This window comes from Schistocerca piceifrons, chromosome 7 (assembly GCF_021461385.2).
Source record: "Schistocerca piceifrons isolate TAMUIC-IGC-003096 chromosome 7, iqSchPice1.1, whole genome shotgun sequence".
NCBI lineage: Eukaryota > Metazoa > Arthropoda > Insecta > Orthoptera > Acrididae > Schistocerca > Schistocerca piceifrons.
Genome location: NC_060144.1, coordinates 236,062,437 through 236,082,014, shown reverse-complemented (window position 1 = coordinate 236,082,014; position 19,578 = coordinate 236,062,437). Strand labels below are relative to the sequence as shown.

General features: G+C 35.6%; 1 protein-coding gene across 1 annotated transcript in view; it reads right to left on the bottom strand.

Moving 5' to 3' along the window:
- The window catches only part of LOC124804709 (nuclear pore complex protein Nup58-like), a 129,501-nt gene extending 115,469 nt beyond the window's left edge, over window positions 1-14,032 (bottom strand). The window contains exon 1 of the mRNA XM_047264968.1: window positions 13,861-14,032. Coding sequence (XP_047120924.1) covers window positions 13,861-13,925 — 65 coding nt within the window. The 5' untranslated portion in view covers window positions 13,926-14,032. The remainder of the gene's footprint in view (window positions 1-13,860) is intronic.
- Between the last annotated feature and the right edge of the window lie 5,546 nt (window positions 14,033-19,578).

The following is a 19,578-nucleotide window of genomic DNA, read 5'->3' as shown; positions in this document are numbered from 1 at the left end:
AAAACCCTTAAATATAGGAATGTATTTTTACTAAGCTCTAATATGGTAAATAAAATGCAATTATGTACAAACATATGTACATATAATAGTAATACAGTTCCGAAGTGCTTAAAACTTTATAAGGAAAAATGTAAAAAGTAATAACACCCTATTATGATTCACTACTAAAACAGGTAAGACAAGACACACTTTTAAAGATAAAATGAAATACAGATCATAAATTAAATTAAAAACATAAAACATATGGGAGTGCACTCCATTCTCTCTCATTATGTACAAAAATTGCAATGCAATAGAAAACACTGGAAACACTTATAAAACTTTATTTTCATTTATGAAGACCTGGTAAAATACACCACATAATATATTCTAAAAATAAGATAAAGATAAAATAGAAGTCATAGCATATATGACTCTGCCATATCCTCAAATAAAAATGTTATGAGTACCATACATATTATAAAATCAAGATACATACATTTCTGTACATAATGTTGGGGCAGAACCACACCAGAAAAAATAAAGCAACCTAGTGCCATGATACATTCTATCATTTGCACTTAAAAGCACACTGGAATTTATCTATAAATTTTACATTTCTTACATAAGTTTGATCATAAGCAAGTCATTGGGATTATTTCTGATACTACATCAGAAATAATCCCAATGACTTGCTTATGATCAAACTTATGTAAGAAATGTAAAATTTATATTTCTACAAGAACAAATTATTCTACTTTCAGGCATTGTATACAATATTGGAAGGGCTGAATCTATGTTCCTCACTGTATGTTTGTTCTCACTTAGATGTTTGCTTACAGTAGAGTTACTACTCTCTTTCTGCCTAATACACCCTCAGACCCGCCACTGAACACCCTCTCTGCTCGTCCAATATAACATTTTGTGCAAGTGCTACGGTTTCTTCTGTAGACCCCATGTCTGGCAAAGTGGTTGGTGTACCAGTGCTATGTCTGATTTTCTTGCCTAATGTATTACCTATATAAAAACTAGTCCCTACATTAGTTTTCTTGAATACTAGTGCAATATTGTCTGGGACTGCACCTAAGTATGGTAGTTAGGCAAACTTAAGTCTTTTTGTGCTTGGGACTTTCTACTGTCATTACTTTTGAATGCATTATGGGAACAGCAGTGATCAATGTCTTATAAATAAATACTATTAAAAACAGTCTTGATCACGATTTATTTAACAAGGTGACCGGTTTCGACCACTGCTGTGGTCATCTTCAGACCTGTAAGTTGTATACAAAGCTCTAATTAGAGGGCTACATACACTAAACAGAATACATAAAGTTATAAAGCTATAAAACGTTGAATTACCATTGAGTAGGAACCTCTTTCTGTTGGAGAATCACTACTGGAGAAACCAGTGCACGCCTTACTATATATAATGGAGGCTCCACCCACTTCTGACTGCATGATGTCATTATTAACCAATGAGTTACAAGTCGAATTACAATTTAAAATTACTTAGTTAAAAGAACATTGTCAAGAATTATAAATAAATACACACTAAACTTAGCTTATTAAGCAGCTATTGTCAATTAAGAAATGTTAAAAATATTTAAATATGTAGGAAAATGAACTTCGGTTTGGCAGTACATGGGCTGCCCTCTCAAGGCCTGTCAGTGAACCATTTGGAACCACTGGTTGCTATGGTGAAGTTAGACGCCGTTGCAAAGATGATGCAGCAGGCTTCTTTCACTGAAGTTGTTGTAAAGTCAATAGTCGAACTATTGGTTGCCATGGTGAGGACAAACACCAGTGCAAAGATGTGGCAGCAGGCTTCTTTCCAACGAAGTTGTTGCAAAGTAGAATGGCAAAGACTGTAGCGTCAGACGATGTATTATTGAGTAGCAACTTGTCTTTATTGAAACGAAAAGAGTAAGCTACAATAATCTGTAGCTAACATGTATACTACATGCTGCCCAAATATGATACAAAGTAGTTGTCCGTATATATGAAATATTATCTATGAAGTTGATATGTAGATTACATGAGCCTTTTTTTCATTTAATGCATTGCTATTCCTCTGTTTATATGCCAGTCATATAAGCAAATAAAAATGAAAGACTTTAAAAATTATAAAATTATGAACCAGTGTCAAAAATAAAACGATGCAAATTAGCAATATGCAGTCTAAAAGCATAAAAGCAAAAATTCTAAAACATATAGTCAATCATAAAAAATGTTTGGTAAAAGACAATTACAATGTAAAGTTAAAATATTTGCTAAAAGTCTTTATAATTGAAATATATATATATATATATATATAAAATGGAAGGAAACATTCCACGTGGGAAAAATTATATATAAAAACAAAGATGAGGTGACTTACCGAACAAAAACGCTGGCAGGTCGATAGACACACAAACAAACACAAACATACACACAAATTTTGTGTGTATGTTTGTGTTTGTTTGTGTGTCTATCGACCTGCCAGCGTTTTTGTTCGGTAAGTCACCTCATCTTTGTTTTTATATATATATATATATATATATATATATATATATAAAAACAAAGAACAGAAGAGTAAACATTCTAAAGCAGATCATCGAAAAGCTCAAAGAAATGTTTGTCTTTGAACTGAACTTGTTCGTTTAAAACAGATAATGGATTACTTTTGTGAAGTGAAAAAATTTCAATTTCTTCTAAGGTATTTAGCAGTGGTCCTTTTGGCACAGTATGTAATATTTTCAAATTGCTAGAAATGCAACCCTCAGAATGATTGTATCCATCAAGATGTTGACCAAATATTGATTTTATGCATGCAGTACCAGTAGTATGTTCTTTGAAACGTGTTAAAAAGTTACGGCCAGTTTGGCCAATACACTGTTTCTCACAGTCATTACATATTATTTTATAAACGCCTGACTTTTGGTATCTATTTGAGTCTCCAATTGTGTGTTTCAGTTTCATCTGTAGGGGGTTATTAGTTTTAAATGCTATTGTCACGCTTGTGTTCTTAAATAATTTATTTATTTTATCTGAGATAGGTCCCATGTATGTCATTTGTGTAAATCTCTTCTTGGAATTTATAACAGCGTCATTTTTTTTCTTTTAATTTTTGATATAACAGATCAACCTGAAGGGAATTATAATTGTTAGCAACTGCTATCTGTTTTAATGTATCAATTTCCTTTTGGATTGCATCATGTTGGAGGGGTAATTTCAGTATCCTATGTATCATAGTTTTAAAAAATGCCATTTTGTATCTTAATGGATGGCATGATGTAGCATTTATTATTACATCAGAATGGAAAACATAATATTTCTATTTATAGAAAACCCACATCAACTATTTGAAGACCAATATGTCTGCTTGTGTCTGTATATGTGTGGATGGATATGTGTGTGTGTGCGAGTGTATACCCGTCCTTTTTTCCCCCCTAAGGTAAGTCTTTCCGCTCCCGGGATTGGAATGACTCCTTACCCTCTCCCTTAAAACCCACATCCTTTCGTCTTTCCCTCTCCTTCCCTCTTTCCTGATGAGGCAACAGTTTGTTGCGAAAGCTTGAATTTTGTGTGTATGTTTGTGTGTCTGTCGACCTGCCAGCACTTTCATTTGGTAAGTCACATCATCTTTGTTTATATATATATTTCTATTATAAAGACTTTTAGCAAATATTTTATCTTTACATTGTAATTGTCTTTTACCAAACATTATTTTATGATTGACTATATGTTTTAGAATTTTTGCTTTTATGCTTTTAGACTGCATATTGCTAATTTGCATCGTTTTATTTTTGACACTGGTTCATAATTTTATAATTTTTAAAGTCTTTCATTTTTATTTGCTTATATGACTGGCATATAAACAGAGGAATAGCAATGCATTAAATGAAAAAAAAAGGCTCATGTAATCTACATATCAACTTCATAGATAATATTTCATATATACGGACAACTACTTCGTATCATATTTGGGCAGCATGTAGTGTACATGTTAGCTACAGATTATTGTAGCTTACTCTTTTCGTTTCAATAAAGACAAGTTGCTACTCAATAATACATCGTCTGACGCTACAGTCTTTGCCATTCTACTTTGCAACAACTTCGTTGGAAAGAAGCCTGCTGCCACATCTTTGCACTGGTGTTTGTCCTCACCATGGCAACCAATAGTTCGACTATTGACTTTACAACAACTTCAGTGAAAGAAGCCTGCTGCATCATCTTTGCAACGGCGTCTAACTTCACCATAGCAACCAGTGGTTCCAAATGGTTCACTGACAGGCCTTGAGAGGGCAGCCCATGTACTGCCAAACCGAAGTTCATTTTCCTACATATTTAAATATTTTTAACATTTCTTAATTGACAATAGCTGCTTAATAAGCTAAGTTTAGTGTGTATTTATTTATAATTCTTGACAATGTTCTTTTAACTAAGTAATTTTAAATTGTAATTCGACTTGTAACTCATTGGTTAATAATGACATCATGCAGTCAGAAGTGGGTGGAGCCTCCATTATATATAGTAAGGCGTGCACTGGTTTCTCCAGTAGTGATTCTCCAACAGAAAGAGGTTCCTACTCAATGGTAATTCAACGTTTTATAGCTTTATAACTTTATGTATTCTGTTTAATGTATGTAGCCCTCTAATTAGAGCTTTGTATACAACTTACAGGTCTGAAGATGACCACAGTAGTGGTCGAAACCGGTCACCTTGTTAAATAAATCGTGATCAAGACTGTTTTTAATAGTATTTATTTCTACTGTCACTCCATCAGTTATATCTGCACTGTTTGTATTAACTTTCCACTCACATAGTTCAGTGATCATTTCCCCTCTGAAACCACTGTTAATAGCTACTCCTTGTGAGACAGCCGGTTCTCTCTTCTTTTTTTCATTTCCTCATCTTCATCTAGTGGCAGGTTGTTTAGTCAATGTATCACACAATTATAATAGGCTCACTTATGGCACACTGAATGGCAAGAATCATTACATACAGTACAATCCATGGTGACTGGCTATGAAAAACTTAAAAATTTGTTGTCAATATTTGATAGTTGGACGTCTAGGAAAGTTGTACTTTTGTTAACTCCTATTTCTTCCATAAATTTTATACGGGGATGCAGGCTATTAAGTTAGTAATGCATTATATCTACATCGGTAACAAATCCCTCAGAAAGTACTAATGAACCACTGATACATCGTTTACAGTACTGAATTTTCTTTGATGTTGGGGAGGTGAGTAATTCTAATAAGTTAACAAAATTGCAAACCTCTGCTCATGTGAGTTTGCACATAATTAAACCTGTTCTTATTACTTTTACTGTCTCTTAAATCTGCAACATTTGTGTACATATTTGTGATGTCAAAAGAAACAAATACCCCATTCTACAGAATCTTAACATTCTTAATGTCACATGCGCCCTTACAAGTTGCGCACAGTGTAGTTTTTCAAATGTTTAATACCATATAACTGGCATATCAAGTTTTTTACTGATCTTAGTTAGGACTATCAAAATAATTAATATTTGGCTGAACTGGAACATCTGGCAACAGTTCATGTAATTTACATCATTTCAATTATGTACATAGCTTCGCACTCGTCTGGCATTGCCCTATTTCTAAAGTCAAAAGTCTTATTTCTGATGATGTATACATGCTTGACGATTTCAAATTATGACATGTGCTGAAACACAATTTAGGTGATATGCTATTTTCACTGCATTTTGTAGCGTACTACTATCTGATGGCATGTTCATATACGTCTACATCTATACTCCCCAAGCCACTGTACTGTGGGTGGCGGAGGGTACAGTGTACCGCTACTTGTCTTTTTCTTTCCTGTTCCACTACCAAATAAAGCAAGAGAAAAGCAACTGTCTATATACATGCATATGAGCCCTAATTTCTCTTATTTTTGTGGTGTTTGTGCAACTCTGGCTCTACATTCTGTGGTTTAGTTTTTTGTTTGTTCTTTCCTTGTTGTTTTTGCAGTATCATTTCACAATGGCCCAAAGACTGAAACTGCAATAGTAAAATAATTTCTACAGTTGACCAGAGGAAATAGATGCCTTGGTATTCATGGTTGTAGCACTGGATGACAACTGGAAAATTCCCATGGAGTATTTCCTGACAAGTGGTTTGACTGGTAGTGAAAGGGGCAATTTATGGTTTGTCTTGATTTTCTAAAAGAGATTGGAATTAATGTACTCACCTTATCATTTGATGGTGCAACTGCTAATTTGTCAATTGCTCATTATTTGGGAGCTGAATTTAGTCTAGACAGGACGAAATTATGGTTTGTAAGCCCATTAACAGGCCTGTATTAGATGCTTGTCACATGTTAAAACTTGTTAGAAATTGTCTTTCCACAAATGAGGAATTCTTCAGTGAAGATAGCCTAATGAGGTGGATTTTTTTGTTGAACTAGAAGAATTATGGGCTCAAGAGAAATTGTATTTAAGCACAAAATTAACAAAATTTCCTATTAACTGGCACAATGAAGATTAAACTCGGTGTACAGACATTAATTGAAATTGTTGCCAGTGACTTCAGATATCATGATGAAAATCAGGCCTACTTCAGTTTCAGGGCTGTGACGAAAAAGTGAAATTTTCCAGGATAATTAATGATTTATTTGATATTTTCAACAGCACAGATTATTTTCAAAGGGATTCAAAAGTCCCTTTGGCACAAATATGTACAGTGATATATGCCTACATGTAAAGTAAAGAAAAGGTATGGCTAATTACATTAAAACAGATGAGGGAACGTTACTGGTGCAACCAACAAAAAGAACTGCTTGCATACATATAATTAATAGTCTCTATTCTTCATTAGCTGCATATAAGACTATCACAGGCAGAACTGCACCAAATGACTTTCTTATAAACATATAAACTCAGTCAAGACAGCCTGGAAATGTTTGTTTTATAGTGCTGTGAGACATCGTGGGAGGGGCAGGACAACAAACCCACAGCACAGCAGTAGTTTGAAGCTGCGTTCAAGAGATGTTCAGTATACATTTAGCTTAGTACATCTACTGGCACTAATTGCTCTGCCATTGATTCTATCACAATCCTTAGTGTAACATCAAGTAATCAAGAAAATGTAATGAGTTGCCATCTGTTCTAGAAACTACACTAATACTCGTAAATCATCAGCATGATGGCATACTTTATTGAGCTTCTCTCATTTTATATGTGAATCACGTAGTTGAATATACAGCTGCATTTGTGGCTAGGACAGTGAAGTACAGTACTAATACAAATGTCTATTTTAAATGCGGAAAACTTTTTAAAGAAATTAGGTACAACAGCTTTTCAGGACTTAAGGAAGAATATTTTCCTTCACCTGAATAATATATTTACTTGTTGAATATTTTCAAACATGGTTACATCATATAGAGACACACCAGAATGAGTAGCTGCGCTATCCTTGAATTATGAGTTACCATACCAAAAGAGCTGTTTGAAAACTTGTGATTGTGTGTTAGTTAATCCACTCAATGGGCTCAACTATTTCTGAGTATATGCATGGTAAGTATGGGGCATCAAGCCACTGCACCAAGGGATGCTGTATTCTATGTTGACTTGGCCATACCTCTGATCTCTGCATTCAGTCATTCACTTTTACTTACTTTGTTAAGTGTAGGCTCCTTTCAGTTTGTTTACACAAGGTCCCAATTACCAGGTTTCACCTACATTTTATTTTCCAAATTTATTTCGGAAGTGCAGGATATCTGGGGATGTTATCTAATGCCTTAGACCAGTCTTTTTGTTGGGCCTATCTGCGACTCAGCATCTCTGCTTTTTGGTGAGTGGCAACTTTCCTTCTCATAATATCGAAAGTATAATTCTAAGAGAAGTCGCAAGTAACAACATATTCACCCTCATTCAAGCTTTCCTTAACTTTAATTACAAAAGAGCTCAGCTAGAAAATCATGCAGTCAATTTTTCTGAAACTCGTTCAATGAATTCTGATGAGGTATTCTGGATTGCTTCTAAGTTTACTGAAACCCACTGTTGAAAAGTCATATTTTTGACCATATTACTACTAAATGCATTTTGTAGTATGCTTTTTATCGGGTTACATTGGATTACAAATTAATTAAAAAACTTTCATTTTTAGTAGGTCTAAAGAAATAATCACACATCTCAGTCACTAACTACATTTTAAACATAAAGTCATAACTCTATGGTGGCATAATGGTTAGCACATCTGCCTTGTAAGCAGGAGACCTGGGTTACAGTTCCGGCCAAGGCCCCATTTTTAATTCATTGCTTCAGCTTCTATTCTCATGAATAAAAAAATTTATGGAGCAAATGAAAATTTATTTATGGATAAGTTATGCATTTTTACAATTATATCTATAAATGTCGTTACATCTAAAAATGTCATTTTTAGCAAAATATATTTTTTTAAAAATTTTGTACAAGTGTGAACCCCTGACAGGCCCACTTTCATAATTAGGGAATTAGTTAACAAAAATGTGAAGTGTTTTATACATTTTTTAAAATCTTTTTGAAGATGTCTTTGATAAAGTAAAGATTTAAATTTTGAAACATTTTTGAAAGGTGGCAACCAACAGCCATCAAGTAATGTGTAAAATGCATGTTTCACCATCAGCTGCTGTTATTTAAAATTTTTATTTACATTTGAAAAACTTATCCCATCATTTTGGTTTACATAGGCGAGTTGTTACAGCAGTTTCAAATTATGGTAGTGGGGTATTTTAGACAAATTCACATCACCTATTTTCAAAATGGGTCAGAGATGGTGAGATAAAATTCACATTAAAATTGAGCTCATTTGACATGGAATGTCCCTTTTATAGACTCCCTGCTTCAGCGGTAGTAATGCCTGAACATTTGAGAGGAAACATTGAGAATATTTTGTGTACATTTCCAGACTGTGCTACAGTTGTAGGTGCAGATTTTTACTTAACAGCTATAGACTGAGGGACCTAAGTGATTAGAGCACCTGTTAGGGACAGGGAATTGTTCGAAATTGCTCTAAATGCCTTATCAGGGAACTAACAGCTTGCAGATTACCCAAGAGGTCAGCATGAAAATTTCATCTCCACCACCAACAAAATGTGTATCAATGGACATGATATTCAAGAGCATTGTGCATTGACATGCTTTAAGCAGGTATGTGCTGAACAGAGTTGCGATGGATGAAAAGACTCATTATGGTTTGGAAGCTGCATTAGAATAGTGCTATGAAAACAAAGAGAGCTTCACTGCAAATTTAAATGTAACCAAAGCCTCACAGACAAATAAAAACTAAACAAAACCGAAATTAATGTAGGATTACAAAATTGCAGAACAATCACTGGAAATGGTTACTTTCACAAAATACCTAAGCGTATGCATACAGAGTGATTTAAAAATGGAACGACCACATCACAGAAAGGGCACAAGCCATAGTAAGATTCGTTGGAAGAATCCTCAGGAAATGTAGTCTTGGAATCAAAAATCTTAAAAAAATATAGTCTCACCCCATACTGTGGTAACTGTTTAGAAAATTGAACATACTAACAGCAGCCTCACAAAACATTTACTCTCATATGGAAATCACTGTGAAGAATCAGTTGGCTAAAGTGCACTCACTGTGTCCACAGCGCTTGCATTGCATCCTGATGTTGGTAATTTGTTGATGTTGGTCATCAGGCAATAGTGTACACTAGCCAGTGCAAGTCCTTCAATCTAATGATGTCTTTCAGTGGAAGACACCAATTGATTACATTTGTTTTCGGTATGGGAATCTGGAAGAAAACTAGATATGCTGACAGACTGATCTTTTATGTAGCTTGAGACCTAGGTTAGGTGGGAATGTGGCAGACTGCCAAACAGAATGCTGTCTAGCACAGCCCAAGATATACATCTGTCATTGCAATAAGGTACTTGTATATCTTCTTCCTCATTTTGCTGGAAATTCTATCAATGTCAGCAAAATTCTAACCTAAAAGAACAAAATACCAGCTAACTTTAAATAGGAAACATAGCAAATTACAAAAAAGCATTGTGACTGGCTACTATCAAATAACTCACAATTTGTTGTATTCAATTCATCATGAGTTGTTACCAACATTGGCAAGCAATGCAACTGCTGCGGGGTCGGGGCCTGTAGAAGCACATTTACCAAATCAGGCACTATTTGAAATAATGCTATAGAACTCTTCAAAAACATGAGAAACCAACAGCCTTTACCATCCTCACTCTGCTGGATAATGAAATTTTTAAAAACAAACTGAAATCATTTCTACTTCACACCTCCCCCTACCCAGCAGACAAATTTCTGAGTAGATAGTTTCCACACGGTGGGTTACATTTATCACATGTCCATTAAGATCAAAATTAAAAATCCAATTATGTTAATGGCCAGATATACGCATGCTTTTTGTAGAAGAATTAATTAAATGGGATTATACTGACATACTCCACATCATTGCAAGTTGTGGATGTAAGCCAAGAAGCGTAGAGAGAGAGAGAGAGAGAGAGAGAGAGAGAGAGAGAGAGAGAGAGAGAGATTAAACTCCGTGCTTTTCTTTGTTTAAAATAAAATCTTAAATTTAATGTGCACCTACAACACCTACCATACATTATCAAATATGTTCGTCTGACAACAGTAAGAAGTTGTTCAACTTGTAATGTAAAAGATAATTTGCTAACATATAATTACGTTAAAAGAAAAAGCTGACATCCACTACCAGCAGGTTCAGTAGGTTACAATATATTAAAATTAAAACCAAATACACATTTATAACAGCAAGCAAGCAAATAAACCATTATGTAATATAATAGTAGCTATTCAGATACTTCTTTATGAAGCACAAGCAGACAACAACTGCAAAACTATTTCCTGTAGAAAAACTTGTTTACAATATCAAACTTAAGGAATACGTTTGTTAAGATTTATTTGGTTAAAACTGGAATGGGACATCTTAGAAGATATTATGGGCAACTAATAGAATATGGAGAGAGAAGTAGCCTTAATGGAAGCCGTTGAAAAGAAATGTAATCAAGATAATGACGTTTTATCAGTTGACTAGAGAATAACAGCAGCAGCACTAGAAAATAGAATAACATTTCCATTTAGCACATCAACACACCGGCTTCACAAGTTAACGACAAACTAGCATGTGTAGTAGGTTGAGGAAGGGACAAGAGAGGATATGGAATTCCATGGAGCTATAAATTGTTACGACAAGAGGGAAAGGAAGGTAGTATTACTGTACAGTCTAGAAATGAAGTAAGGGGGGGGGGGGGATCTTGCTAGAGGAACTATGGTTCTTTCTGTGACAGGTACAAACTAAGAAGAGCAATCACTTTTTTCAAAATTAGAAAAATATAACAAATATTTTGAGAAAAACTCTAAACATTTCAGCATATTCATGAAGCAAGGCAACAGAAGATTACCAAGGACATTGTGTGAAGCAAGCAGTATATTTGCTTCAAAAAGAAAACAACAAATTCAAAGTAGCAAAATCAGAATGTGTGAAAGGGAGACTAAATATATTTAAATAGATTTTGTAATGGGAAACAATGATACGTATTGGAAGATTAAGATCAGGTTCTAATAATAAAAAATTAAGAAGTTAACTCATGATATGCAAATTACTCTTCAATGAGAAAAATGGCAAACAGTTGTTCATCAAAGTCATCCCAACAGAAAAGAGCAGCTATGAAATATGAAAGGAGAAAAAAAGAAGCTGCCTAATGGTCAGAAAATGACAGAACAGAAGGTGCTGATACAACACATTTACAATCACTAAAATCAGTTGGAAAATATCAGAGCTAAGTGGTTATTGGAACCTACCTCAAAATATATGGAGGTGGATACATATTAGATTTTTTTTTTAAAGAAAATTACCCTCATATAAATGAAGGAGACGCAAGGAGTATGTGTGAGAATTGCCACACTATCAGCCTGACATATTATAGCCTGCATCAAGTGCAGATAAAACAGTAAGAAAAATTGAGGTACAGAACAAGTACCAATTTGGTTACAGAATATGTAAAAGAACCAGAGAAGCAATTTGAACATCCACTGAAATTACAATAAAATTCATTGTCAAACCTAACGATATCATTACATACATACAATTATCAATACTTGTTCCACAGACCATGAATACAAGATTTTGTAATGATGTGGATTGTGTCACTTTAGTAGGCTAGAAGTTTTCTTTTCAGAAAATAGTTTTATTTTTTTGCAGTTACTACTTCATATCTAAAAATTCATCTATTGAGTAGATGGAGATGTCATTCAGAAATTCTTTTAATTAATTTTTAAATGGTGGTTGGCTATCTGTCAGACTATCTGGCAAATGACCATAGATTTTTGTGGCAGCATAATTCACCCCTTTCTATGCCAAAGTCAGATTTAACCCAGAATAGTGATCATCGTCCTTTCTTCTAGTGTTATAGCTATGCACTTTACTGTTATTTTTGAATTGGGATGGGGTATTAATAACAATTTTCATAAGTGAATATAGGACTATGTATTTCAAAGGTACTGTGAATATCCCGAGTTCCTTGAATAAATGTCTGCAAGATGATCATGGGTGGATTCCAGCTATTGTTCTGATTACAAGCTTTTGTGCGATGAATACTTTTTCTCTTAATGATGAATCACTCAAAATACAATGCCATACGAAAGCAGTGAATGAAAACAGCCATAGTAGACTAATTTACTGACATATTTATCACCAAAATTTGAAATAACTCTAATAGCATAATTAGCTGAACCTAACCATTTCAGGAGATCATCTGTTGATAATCTGAAAAAAAGGTGTTCAAAATAATACAAAGAGTAGTAAAAATGTTTGAGAGATAAGTGATATATAATAAGAAGTTGCATGTAATAAATGTAGAAGAAGAAAGGAAGATTAATATTAACAAGGTTGTCGTATATTTTCATTGCTAAATTTGTATGTCAATGCAAAAAAGAAAGAAAGATCTAGAACCGTTAAATGGAATGGTGGAACCAATGTGGTGCAAAATGTCAAATTACATTTCTTAAATGAGAGGAAATGCACTACATTAAGTAAAACACTTATCTGTTACCCAGAAAACAAAATGATAGACGTAGAGAAAATTAATTCTGCAAGACCACAAATAGTTCAATGGAGTACCTAAGAAAAGCATTATTCAACAAAAAGGTCAACTGATATCAGAAGTTCAGACACAACATAGGTAATGGGCACAAATAATCCGAGTCCAGTGCTATATCGTGATATGAGATGATAAAAAGCTCTATGCACCTTCATGTTACCTAGATGCTCACATATTCAGTAAACTTATAGCTCATCATATTAGGGATTAAAAACTCAGAACAAAATTTTTCTCCTATCTACTTCCATATTTTGCCACTCATATTTGCCCTTACATGCATGGAGAATATAACAATCTTATTTCAGTAGCCTATATTTCATTCCTGCTTTTGGAACCTCAAAACAACTTTACGGATATGTATTTAATTTCCACTACAGTTTTCTATATATGTCCATGATGACATCGAACAATTAATATGATAAGCTAGTGTTATTGGTATGACGTAGTTACAAATCATACCAAAAAAACTGTGTTTGCAGTAAGAGTTAAAATTACGATACCACAACAAACGATAAGTTCCGGGACGTGTTTTTTAAAATGATGGGCAAGCCCCTTAGAATCGTTCCTCTGCCTCTTTACAGATCCGTCCAAATTTTCAGTGCGCAGCGTACTATAGCTTCTTGAACGACGCTTCAAATAACAAATGTGATCGCTAACGATTTTAACATAATGTGGGAAACAATGCCAGTCAGAAATGCTATAAACACAAGTGGAGGGAAAAGTTTCGCTGTGCAAACTAGAGTTTTTAGTGTGAACTAATTTCGTTTACTCACTTCACACCGAACCCGAAAGCCGTTCCGGTGGTTGTAATAGCTTGACTTCCGAAGCCAAACGACATTTTTTTTTAAATATTTTGTTGTCTTCTCACTGTTTACTTTCTGGCGATTAATGTCACAACTGACAACAAGTTCACAATCCCAACAAAACAGGCCGCCAAGCATTGCACCATATACTCATGGAAGTTAAATTGCCAGATACTCCACTCATTACAAAGAACACCAGTCAACATCAGAACATCGCGACACCCCGTCGTGTTTCTGTTACCCACTCGATAGCAACGCGCCAAGCGGCCATCAAGCTGCTCTTTTGAGTACCATATCGGATGAGTGGAAATGTCGTCGTATATATTGATTTGTCCCCCCCATGAACCATGGACCTTGCCGTTGGTGGGGAGGCTTGCGTGCTTCAGCGATACAGATAGCCGTACCGTAGGTGCAAACACAACGGAGGGGTATCTGTTGAGAGGCCAGACAAACGTGTGGTTCCTGAAGAGGGGCAGCAGCCTTTTCAGTAGTTGCAAGGGCAACAGTCTGGATGATTGACTGATCTGGCCTTGTAACAATAACCAAAACGGCCTTGCCGTGCCGGTACTGCGAACGGCTGAAAGCAAGGGGAAACTACAGCCGTAATTTTTCCCGAGGGCATGCAGCTTTACTGTATGATTACATGATGATGGCGTCCTCTTGGGTAAAATATTCCGGAGGTAAAATAGTCCCCCATTCAGATCTCCGGGCGGGGACTACTCAAGAGGATATCGTTATCAGGAGAAAGAAAACTGGCGTTCTACGAATCGGAGCGTGGAATGTCAGATCCCTTAATCGGGCAGGTAGGTTAGAAAATTTAAAAAGGGAAATGGATAGGTTGAAGTTAGATATAGTGGGAATTAGTGAAGTTCGATGGCAGGAGGAACAAGACTTCTGGTCAGGTGACTACAGGGTTATAAACACAAAATCAAATAGGGGTAATGCAGGAGTAGGTTTAATAATGAATAGGAAAATAGGAATGCGGGTAAGCTACTACAAACAGCATAGTGAACACATTATTGTGGCCAAGATAGATACGAAGCCCACACCTACTACAGTAGTACAAGTTTATATGCCAACTAGCTCTGCAGATGACGAAGAAATTGATGTAATGTATGATGAGGTAAAAGAAATTATTCAGATTGTGAAGGGAGACGAAAATTTAATAGTCATGGGTGACTGGAATTCGAGTGTAGGAAAAGGGAGAGAAGGAAACATAGTAGCTGAATATGGATTGGGGGACAGAAATGAAAGAGGAAGCCACCTGGTAGAATTTTGCACAGAGCACAACATAATCATAACTAACACTTGGTTTAAGAATCATGAAAGAAGGTTGTATACATGGAAGAACCCTGGAGATACTAAAAGGTATCAGATAGATTATATAATGGTAAGACAGAGATTTAGGAACCAGGTTTTAAATTGTAAGACATTTCCAGGGGCAGATGTGGACTCTGACCACAATCTATTGGTTATGACCTGTAGATTAAAACTGAAGAAACTGCAAAAAGGTGGGAATTTAAGGAGATGGGACCTGGATAAACTAAAAGAACCAGACGTTGTACAGAGATTCAGCGAGAGCACAAGCGAGCAATTGACAGGAATGGGGGAAATAAATACAGTAGAAGAAGAATGGGTAGCTCTGAGGGATGAAGTAGTGAAGGCAGCAGAGGATCAAGTAGGTAAAAAGACGAGGGCTAGTAGAAATCCTTGGGTAACAGAAGAAATATTGAATTTAATTGATGAAAGGAGAAAATATAAAAATGCAGTAAGTGAAACAGGCAAAAAGGAATACAAACGTCTCAAAAATGAGATCGACAGGAAGTGCAAAATGGCTAAGCAGGGGTGGCTAGAGGACAAATGTAAGGATGTAGAGGCCTATCTCACTAGGGGTAAGATAGATACCGCCTACAGGAAAATTAAAGAGACCTTTGGAGATAAGAGAACGACTTGTATGAATATCAAGAGCTCAGATGGAAACCCAGTTCTAAGCAAAGAAGGGAAAGCAGAAAGGTGGAAGGAGTATATAGAGGGTCTATACAAGGACGATGTACTTGAGGACAATATTATGGAAATGGAAGAGGATGTAGATGAAGATGAAATGGGAGATATGATACTGCGTGAAGAGTTTGACAGAGCACTGAAAGACCTGAGTGGAAACAAAGTCCCCGGAGTAGACAATATTCCATTGGAACTACTGACGGCCGTGGGAGAGCCAGTCCTGACAAAACTCTACCATCTGGTGAGGAAGATGTATGAGACAGGCGAAATACCCTCAGACTTCAAGAAGAATATAATATTTCCAATCCCAAAGAAAGCAGGTGTTGACAGATGTGAAAATTACCGAACTATCAGCTTAATAAGTCACAGCTGCAAAATACTAACACGAATTCTTTACAGACGAATGGAAAAACTAGTAGAAGCAAACCTCGGGAAAGATCAGTTTGGATTCCGTAGAAACACTGGAACACGTGAGGCAATACTGACCTTACGACTTATCTTAGAAGAAAGATTAAGGAAAGGCAAACCTACGTTTCTAGCATTTGTAGACTTAGAGAAAGCTTTTGATAATGTTGACTGGAATACTCTCTTTCAAATTCTAAAGGTGGCAGGGGTAAAATACAGGGAGCGAAAGGCTATTTACAATTTGTACAGAAACCAGATGGCAGTTATAAGAGTCGAGGGACATGAAAGGGAAGCAGTGGTCGGGAAGGGAGTAAGACAGGGTTGTAGCCTCTGAGCAAGCAGTAAAGGAAACAAAAGAAAGATTCGGTGTAGGTATTAAAATTCATGGAGAAGAAATAAAAACTTTGAGGTTCGCCGATGACATTGTAATTCTGTCAGAGACAGCAAAGGACTTGGAAGAGCAGTTGAATGGAATGGACAGTGTCTTGAAAGGAGGATATAAGATGAACATCAACAAAAGCAAAACAAGGATAATGGAATGTGGTCTAATTAAGTCGGGTGATGCTGAGGGAATTAGATTAGGAAATGAGGCACTTAAAGTAGTAAAGGAGTTTTGCTATTTGGGGAGCAAAATAACTGATGATGGTCGAAGTAGAGAGGATATAAAATGTAGGCTGGCAATGGCAAGGAAAGCGTTTCTGAAGAAGAGAAATTTGTTAACATCCAGTATTGATTTAAGTGTCAGGAAGTCATTTCTGAAAGTGTTCGTATGGAGTGTAGCCATGTATGGAAGTGAAACATGGACGATAAATAGTTTGGACAAGAAGAGAATAGAAGCTTTCGAAATGTGGTGCTACAGAAGAATGCTGAAGATTAGATGGGTAGATCACATAACTAATGAGGAAGTATTGAATAGGATTGGGGAGAAGAGAAGTTTGTGGCACAACTTGACCAGAAGAAGGGATCGGTTGGTTGGACATGTTCTGAGGCATCAAGGGATCACCAAATTAGTATTGGAGGGCAGCGTGGAGGGTAAAAATCGTAGAGGGAGACCAAGAGATGAATACACTAAGCAGATTCAGAAGGATGTAGGTTGCAGTAGGTACTGGGAGATGAAAAAGCTTGCACAGGATAGAGTAGCATGGAGAGCTGCATCAAACCAGTCTCAGGACTGAAGACCACAACAACAACAACATATTGATTTGTAATTCACTTAAAGATAAAGTTAGTGAATTGCCTATAGATGCTGACTCTGAAATTATTAGTATGTCGAAGCACCACTTAAACAGCTTTACAATTCAGAGGCTCCCTTTACCAGAATATAGATTAGCTGGCTGTTTTTCAATGAGTTCCTTGCGAGGTACAGGAGTGGCTATGTACGAAAAAACGGCATTCCATTTGAGTCTATAGATGTATCACAGCGCTGCACTGAACAGATATTTGAATGTTGTGTAGGAGCAGTTGAATTTAGTGAAACTAAACTTCTAATTGTTGTTGTTTATAGGTCCCTTAACTCTGACTTCAGAGCATTATTGCTCAAGCTAGAGAGGGTTCTTGATTCACTTTCTAGGAAGTACCAGATTTAGTTATACATGGTGATGTCAATGCAAATTTTGTATATAAAAGTGCAAGAAAAAGGATGTTTATAGATCTTATAAATTCATATGGTCTGATGCAGGTTGTGTTTTTCCAACTAGGGTGCAGGGGACCAGTAGCACAGCCATAGATAATATTTTTATTCATTCTTCGTTATTGAATGGGCATTCTGCTAGTAAAAGAGTGAATGGCCGTTCAGACCATGATGCACAAATTTCAATACTAAAAGGTTTTTCTAGTCAAACAAATGTAGTAATAGTAGTAGTAGTAGTAGTAGTAGTAGTAGTAGCTTTATTCATCCGTAGATCTCTTTTTACAAGGATATAGGACATGTCAAAGTATTTACAAATTTAGATCTATTTAAAATAAGCTAATTCGTACACACATATATTTACAAACTTCTAGTTAAAGACAATCATTAGATTTATCGTATAACATTCCTGGTATTTAATACTTTTTTTTTACAAATAGCCTATTAAGTAATGTAATGCCATATTGTTTACTCATATCTCACTATCAGTCACTGCACACACTATACACACATTGTTTTATATCACTTCACACACACACACACACACACACACACACACACACACACACACTTGTGATCTCTGGGCCATTTTCTGTACTGCAACTTCCCATCTGCTATCCTGAAAAACTGAGTCAGTATCCCTCCATAAAGAGTGAGATGCTGTGCTCAGAAAGAGGAAGAAAGTATTTCTAGAAAGGAAAAAAAACATAAAGTGAAGGTGTTATGTGGAATGTCGGGTATTTTACAATCATTTCTATTATTATTTATTTGTATAACATGTTCCATCAAACCCATACTCTGTTTTACCTAAGTAATCCTTCAATATCACATATAATTACAAACTATGTAGGAAAGTTAATCCAACAGCAATAGAGAGTTTTTTAAATCTTGTCAAGGAACAAGAGTGGTAGATTGTTTCCAGTGCTGATAACATAGATGATAAATATAATGCTTTCCTTAACACATTTCTCATGTCTTTGAGAGTTGCTTTCCATTACAACAAACAGGGAACTAGCAGTAGTAGACAGTCCTATTGGCTGACTAGTGGGATAAGGATGTCATGTAGAAAAAAGTGGGAGTTATATCAAAATGTTAGAAGTAGTCACAACCAAGCTACAGTAGCCCATTACAAACAGTACTGTAAGGTGCTTAAAATTGTTATTACGAAGGCAAGGAGTATGTGGTATACAAATAGAATAGGTAATTCACATGATAAAATTAAAACCATATGGTCAGTTGTGAAGGAAGCGTCTGGTCACCAGCACGAGGTCAGCGATATAGTCAGTACATAGTAAAAATAAACATGTATCTGATAAATCAGATACATGTACAATATTAACAATCATTTTCTGTGCATTGCTGGTGAATTAAATAAAAATTTAGTTTTTACAGGGAATCACATAACTTTCTTGGCAAATGTCTTTCTGAGATTGATGTCTGAAATACTCCTCTGTGATACAGGCAAGGGGGAGATTGAGTCAATAATTAAATAACTGAAGACTAAGGACTCTCATGGTTACGATGGAGTGCCTAGCAGAATATTAAAGTACTGTATTTAGATGTATTTGTAATTTTTCCTTTAGGAATGGTCAGATTCCTGAATGATTAAGTATTCACAAGTAAAGCCGCTTTATAAAAAGGGAGAAAAGGACCAT